Below are 6,740 nucleotides of genomic sequence, written 5' to 3'. Positions count from 1 at the left end.
CTCTGCTGCAGGCGCCCCCGCCTCAGCTCGTCCTCCACGTGGGGAGAAGAGAGGTGGCAAGCGTCAGGGCTCCCTGAACCCCGCGGCGGCCGTCCCCACCCCACGCATTGAGTCGGGGGCGGCCAGGTGGCGCTGTCTGAGCAGGCAGCTCGCCAGAGCAGGCCTGGTATCCCCCAGGCTTATTTGTGGCCGAGTCAGACTGGCTGTGGTTGAGTTCTCTCCAGGGGCCAGGAGGAAAGGTGATGCCCGCCAGAGACCTAGGGTCCTGGCGGCTGGAGGTCAGCCACGGGGCAGATGGGCGGAGTTGTGCTCAGATGTCCGCATGCCTGTTTCTTTTGCACAGAGGAGTCCTCTGGTGCGTCCCTGCCCACCATGGCCAAACCAACAAGCAAAGATTCAGGCTTGAAGGAGAAGTTCAAGATTCTGTTGGGACTGGGAACGCCAAGGCCAAATCCCAGGTCTGCCGAGGGCAAACAGACGGAGTTTATCATCACGGCGGACATCCTGAGGGTGAGTGAACTGCCTGTGTCTTGTCAGCCCAGTGAGGAGTGCAGGGAAGGCTGGGTTTGTTCTTTGTCCAGGTTCTATGGGAGATGGGTTGCTGGTGATTGTCTGCACAGGGATATTGTCCCCAGTACTTTGGAGGTGGATCTGGCCTTTCTCGGAAGACTCAGAAAGGCAGGATCTTGGTCACCTGGTCTATCTAGCACATGAGTTACACGAGCTAGTATTCAGATGTTGATGCAAGAAAGCCCATTTCACTAGATGTGACCTGACTGCCTTCACCTGCACAGGTAGGGATATGGGCAGGTGTTAATTGGTAATTTGTGAGCTCCTGGGAGAAGTAGGTCCTTATTTTTTAATGTGGTTTTATCTAACACATGCCCATCACCATGTTTTGCCCATAAGTAAATGCTGAGTTTTTGCACTTGTAAAGTTTCCCACTTAGAAACAATGAAAGTGTTAATCAGCTGATGAATGAATGAATACAATGTACATCCATACAGTGGAATGTGATTCAGCAATAAGGAGTGAAACACTGACATGCTATAACATCAGTGAACCTTGAAAACATGCTAAGTGAAAGAAATTAGTTATAAAGGCCACATATTGCACGATTCATTTATATGAAATATCCAGATAGGCAAATTCATGGAGACAAAAAGCAGATTAATGTTTGCTAAGGGCTGGTGGGGGAGGAGGGAATTGGTATGGGGTTTTCTTTTGGGGTGAAGAAAGGGTTCTGGAGTTAGAGGAGATGGTTGCAAGAATGAATTGTACAATTTAAAATTGTTACACTGGTGTATTTCATGTTATGTGAGTTTTATCTTGATAAAACATTTTGAGCTATGAAAAAACATTGTGAAAAAAACAACTTGCACAATCCACTGAGGTAGAGTAAGCTCTTTGGAGACTCTTGATGTCAGAAAGGTCTGCTCTGAATCTTCAGTGCAGTTCTTAGGGAGGACAGTGCTTGGCAGTTGAGGAAACTTGTGGCCTGTATGCTGGCCCCTTCTTTCATCCCTCTCTAGGAGCTGAGTGTGGAATGTGGCCTCAACAATCGCATCCGGGTAATTGGACAGATCTGTGAAGTTGCAAAAACTAAGAAATTTGAAGAGGTAAGTTTGTCTAGTTGGGCTACTAGGGAGATGCGTATGGGCTGTTTAGAAGCCAGAGTTTGCTTTCTCTGGGAGCATGTCAGTGACAGCTAACTTCACTAATGATCTTATTTGCATTATTTTAGGGAAATTTAACTTTCATCTTAGTGATGGGGAAGCCTCTGGATGCCATTTTGAGAGAGGTGACTGGTTGGTGGTACCGTGTAACCACACAGACACAGACATTTATTTTAGGCAAATATTGTCAGACTGTCTCCTGACAATCTGTGGACAGACTGGGCAGTTGTCATTCTGGGAACACAGGTTCCTCTTGAGGCACCTTAGGGCTCTCCCTGCCTTGCCCAGCATTGGGAGAAGACCTGGACCTCACAGTTCCCAGGCTCAGCTTTACTAAGTGGGAGTGACCACTTCATCTTCAGCAGTTCATCTGAAACACACAGGTTGCAATTACCAAGTACAGATGTTAAAAGTAGGCAGTCTTGTTCAGAAAGTTGTTCATATTGGTCCAGAATGTCCTGTGAATAGATGAATAACCTAAGAGGCTAGGATGGTCCACAGGTCCAGTGTCCGTGTGTTGTTGCAGCTCAGATCACAACAGCAGGAGTTTTATGAATGGGACAAAGGTGAGAGTTCCAGTGTATTCTGAGTTGTTTGGGATGTTGATCAGACAACACCTAAAAGACCACGGCCACCTTGGTTCTGCTCTTCTGGGGAGTATGTTCAGGAAAGGATGGTTGGTGGTTAACGCGGAGAAGGGAAGGTTATAAGGAAAACCAGCTCAAACGCTTTTTAAGTGAGACTGATTCTGGCAGCTATCAGGAGCAGGAATGAGCTCCCGTGGGCTGGGTGGAAGTTAGCAGCAGAGGCAGATTTCAGAGGCTGCAGAGTTTCTCAGCTGGTTAAGCAGTGGAGGCAGGGCAGGGGTGTGGTACTACGTGGCCCGAGGCTAGCGAGCTCATCCGAAGGAAAGCCATGGAGCAGGATTTCTGGATGAAGTGCAGCCTTGGGACCCACCCTGCACTTCTGGTTCTGGTACTCTTCCCATGACTTTCCCTTGTGGAGTCAGAGCAGCTCTAATGGTGATTCTCTGTGGGTCTGGGATCAGTCAGGACAGCTTCTCCAGCCTGCCTGCTGTCCCGCATCTCCCAAGTCTATGGCCTGGTGGAGGTTATAGGCATCTGCTTGGGATTAACATAGCTTTGAGCCAATGCTGTTACCAGGCCATGGTTAGCATGGACTGTAGAAGGTCATGAGATGTGTCAGAGAAGCAAGTTCTGAGTCACAAGACCTCGTTCTGGTCTGTCCTCCATTCACGGGCCTCCTCAAGTTGAGGCCCGAGGTATTGGAGACCACAGCCTCACCGCTGTCTCCCTTTGCTGGTGCAGCATGCAGTGGAAGCACTCTGGAAGGCAGTTGCAGACTTGTTGCAGCCCGAGCGGCCGCCAGAGGCCCGGCACGCGGTACTGGCGCTGCTGAAGGCCATTGTGCAAGGGCAGGTAAGGTCTGGGACAAAGCTAGGACAGAACGTGTGAGGTGACATCAGGCCGCCCATCGACTGTCCTGTTCCTGCTGGGCTGCATTTAGATTTGGTGAGGGTGCCAGGAGCTGGGTCTGGGGACTGACAGGCTCTGCAGCTGGACTGGGCATCCCTCATGTCTGTGTGACCCCAGGCAGGTCACTGTGGCCCTGAGCTGCCACCTCCCAGCCTGGAAGTGGGGATGGTCATCGTATCTTCTCCTCTGGATGTTCTGGGGGTTTCATGAAGCAATTCACGCAGAATGCTGTGACTGGTGCCTGGCCAGGGCTTCCCATTGTCTTGATCCCAAGCCCTTCTCCTTGGCTGGGGTTGCTCCCCCTGCTCCCTGTGTTCCAGCTGTGCTGGTTCTGAACACCTGAGTCACCTGCCTGGTGTGCTCCCTCCCCTGCTTTCTTCTTCATGTCCTGCCACTTAGAGAGGCCCTCCCACTCTTGGGTATCACACCCTTAGCCCTGTCGTCATTATGTGAGCACAGGCATGCCTACCCTGGGCCAGTGGGGGGCGGGTAAGCCCTGTGTTGTTCCTGCTGTGTGCCCCCTACCCTGCCCAGGACCCAGCCTGCAGTAGGTGCTCCATACGCCAGCCAGCACCAGTCAGCACATCTGGCCTCTGCCCTGAACCCTACTGTTGCCGACCAGTCCCTTGCAGGGTGTTCCTGTGGTAGGAGAAAGGGCCCAGGCCAGAGTTGAGGTGCTCACTGCACCTCTTGGCAGCTGCGTGGGAACCCCTAGCGGGGCTCTGCCCACCCTGTGATTTTGTCTTCAGGGTGACCGCTTGGGGGTCCTCCGAGCCCTGTTCTTTAAGGTCATCAAGGATTATCCTTCCAACGAAGACCTCCATGAAAGGCTGGAAGTGTTTAAAGCCCTAACGGACAACGGGAGGCACATCACCTACTTGGAGGAAGAGCTGGGTGAGTGCCACTTCGGGTGTGAGGTTTCTCTAGCTTTGGGATCCAATTTCCTTGGGGGGTGGGAAGGACTCGGGCCGCAGAGTGGCTGCAGTTCATGGGGATGGCCTGCAGGAGGCGTGCACCCTGTGCACTTGGGCTTCCCTGGATGCCTGAACCTCCCAGGGAACTTGTTAAACATGCGGAGACCTGTTGACTCAGAGTTTCCAGGGATTGGGGCCTCTCCCAGAGTTCCCCAGAGGGTGGGTAAAGCTGTTGAAACCACTGAGTAAATGGAGGGGTGGGAAGTGGACATAGCCACCCTCTACTTGCAGTATTATCTGATGTCTTAGTTAATGTTATTGAGTTCTGCCTGAGTCCTCACTAACCCCTTTCCTGGCCCTCCTGGGATAATGAACTTTCCCTTGGTCTTGAGACTTCGTGTCGTTATTGTGGGGAGAAGAGAAAGGAGGAGGAAGAAGTAGATCTGACTCGGGCTTTGCTGTTCTGTCGCTCAGAAAAGGGCTTCAGTGGTTGGTTGGCCTCCGTGACAGGTGCCAGCAGGGAACCCCTGAGGTTGTGTGACTGGTGGCCAAGTGTGTACATATCTCCTTTGAAAGACTTGGGCTGGGGCGCCCAGGAACCTGTCTCCTGTATGCGTTCTGGTGGTGTTTGTGCCCCAGCCTCTTGGGTGGGCTCTGAGTGCACAGCACTCACACACCTGTTGCCGTCTTAGCTTGAACCCCTCGATACAGCCCTGGAGCTGGTAAATCCTAGCGTCCGTGCCCTTCAGCTGAGCTGCCTGGGCTCCAGCTGAGCCGCCTCCCATCAGCCTCTAGCCTGCCCATTGTTCATTGCTAGGGGACTGACGATGGGAGTAATGGGGTTTGGACCTGTTTTCCTGAGGAAGGAGGCGAGTAGGAAGTGTAGATTCGGCTTTGACATGGATCACTGTTCTCTTTTCCCCTAGCTGAGTTTGTTCTGCAGTGGATGGATGTTGGCTTGTCCTCAGAATTCCTTCTGGTGCTCGTGAACTTGGTCAAATTTAACAGCTGTTACCTTGATGAATACATCGCATCAATGGTTCAGTAAGAAAAGCATTTATATAACATTGCTCTGATGATAGGTCCCATTGTCTTTTGTCTAAAGTTCAGCCCTGCAGGGTGGATAAAGTTGTTGAAACCACCAGGTGTTGGAGGGGTTGGGAGTGGACCTAGCCGCCCTCTACTTGCAATATCACCTGATGTCTTAGTTACTTTTTTCTTGTTTTTCAAAACATTATATTCAACGCATGAGATCGAGGCTCTGTCTCATTTGTGCTAAACATCCAGCTCTGAGAACAGTGTTCAAGCAGACCAAGCAGGCTCTGGCATGTTTGCTGGGTGAGGGGAGCACTGAGGGAGCATGACACTCCTATCAGTGACTTCATAGAATGATCAGGATAACACACCACTGCTGGCCTTATGAGAAGTGTCCTCTGAACTGACTTTGGTGCTTCCTTCACAGCATGATCTGTCTGCTGTGCATCCGGACTGTGTCCTCTGTGGACATAGAGGTCAGTGACTCCCTTCCCTAGGGGACAGTCCATTTCATCTTTTCTGGGAGGCTGGGGCTTAGGGGTCAGGCCCTCTGCCACTCATTAGCTGTGTAGCCCTGGCAAGCTGCTTGGCTTCTCTGAGCCTCTGCAGTCTCCTATGTAAATCAGGACAGCTGGATGCCTCCCTTGTGGAGTTGTTGCTCAGGATGGATGGTGTAATATTGATGACCCTTAGTGGAGGGCTCTGTGGTTCCAAGGGAGGCTGCCCTGGCAGTGGAGGGTGATGTCGCTGACTGACGGAGGGTGGGAAAGAGGCCCTGGGGTCATCTCCCATGGATGGGAGTTGGGCAGCACTGGCCTCATCCCTGCTATTCCTGCCAGGTCTCCCTGCAAGTGCTGGATGCCGTGGTCTGCTACAACTGCCTGCCGGCCGAGAGCCTCCCTCTGTTCATTGTCACCCTCTGTCGCACCATCAATGTCAAGGAGCTCTGTGAGCCTTGCTGGAAGGTGGGGGTCCTGGAAAGTCCTCCCTGGGATGAGGTCCTAAGCCAGGCGCATGGAAGGAACAGGGGCCATCTTGTCTTCGATGAATGGCTGTCTGATACTTGGGGCGGCCAGACAATGATCTGTTGAGGGGAGTCGGGGCATTTCCCCAGGCGGTGGAGCTGAGGTCAGGCTTTGGTGGCATTTTGGGCACTCTGCTGCCTCTGTGTTTGGGAGGAGACGGCAGTGAGCTGGCTGGACTGCGGGTGGCTGCACAGCAGTGGTGGGCAGGGCTGACCGAGGCCTGGGGCTCCGGCGGGGACGTGTCTGCTGATCCTGATGGTGTGCACTGTGTCCCCAGCTGATGCGCAACCTCCTGGGCACCCACCTGGGCCACAGCGCCATCTATCACATGTGCCGCATCATGGAGGACAGGTGAGTGGTGGGCTGGGGGCAGGTGGGCCAGAGCCCTCAGGAGGAGTCTGGTTGCGCTGGCCCTACCTGGCATGGCTGACTTTGGGCTTCCTGTTCCCATGGGGCGGCTCTTTCAGAAGCTGTCACTGAAGTCCGGCACGTGTCTTCCGTGTGTGGTCTCTTCTCCCCTTTCTTTCAGTCGATCAGAACATCCAAAATTGAACTCAGAATCTGCCTCCCATGTGGACACCCTCCAGGGTGGCT

The 6,740-nt window shown here is 52.9% G+C and overlaps 1 protein-coding gene across 1 annotated transcript in view; it reads left to right on the top strand.

Moving 5' to 3' along the window:
- The first annotated feature begins 342 nt into the window (after positions 1-342).
- The window catches only part of TSC2 (tuberous sclerosis 2), a 36,160-nt gene continuing 29,762 nt past the window's right edge, over positions 343-6,740 (top strand). The window contains 8 exon segments of the mRNA XM_021707861.1: positions 343-510; positions 1,533-1,619; positions 3,005-3,115; positions 3,922-4,066; positions 5,013-5,130; positions 5,549-5,597; positions 5,961-6,086; positions 6,424-6,497. Coding sequence (XP_021563536.1) covers positions 373-510; positions 1,533-1,619; positions 3,005-3,115; positions 3,922-4,066; positions 5,013-5,130; positions 5,549-5,597; positions 5,961-6,086; positions 6,424-6,497 — 848 coding nt within the window. The 5' untranslated portion in view covers positions 343-372.

The sequence above is a fragment of the Carlito syrichta genome, unplaced genomic scaffold (genome assembly GCF_000164805.1).
Source record: "Carlito syrichta isolate Samal-C Ts95f unplaced genomic scaffold, Tarsius_syrichta-2.0.1 Scaffold126536, whole genome shotgun sequence".
Lineage (NCBI taxonomy): Eukaryota > Metazoa > Chordata > Mammalia > Primates > Tarsiidae > Carlito > Carlito syrichta.
The sequence above is the reverse complement of the archived record's forward strand: the minus strand, read 5'-3'. Positions and strand labels throughout refer to the sequence as shown.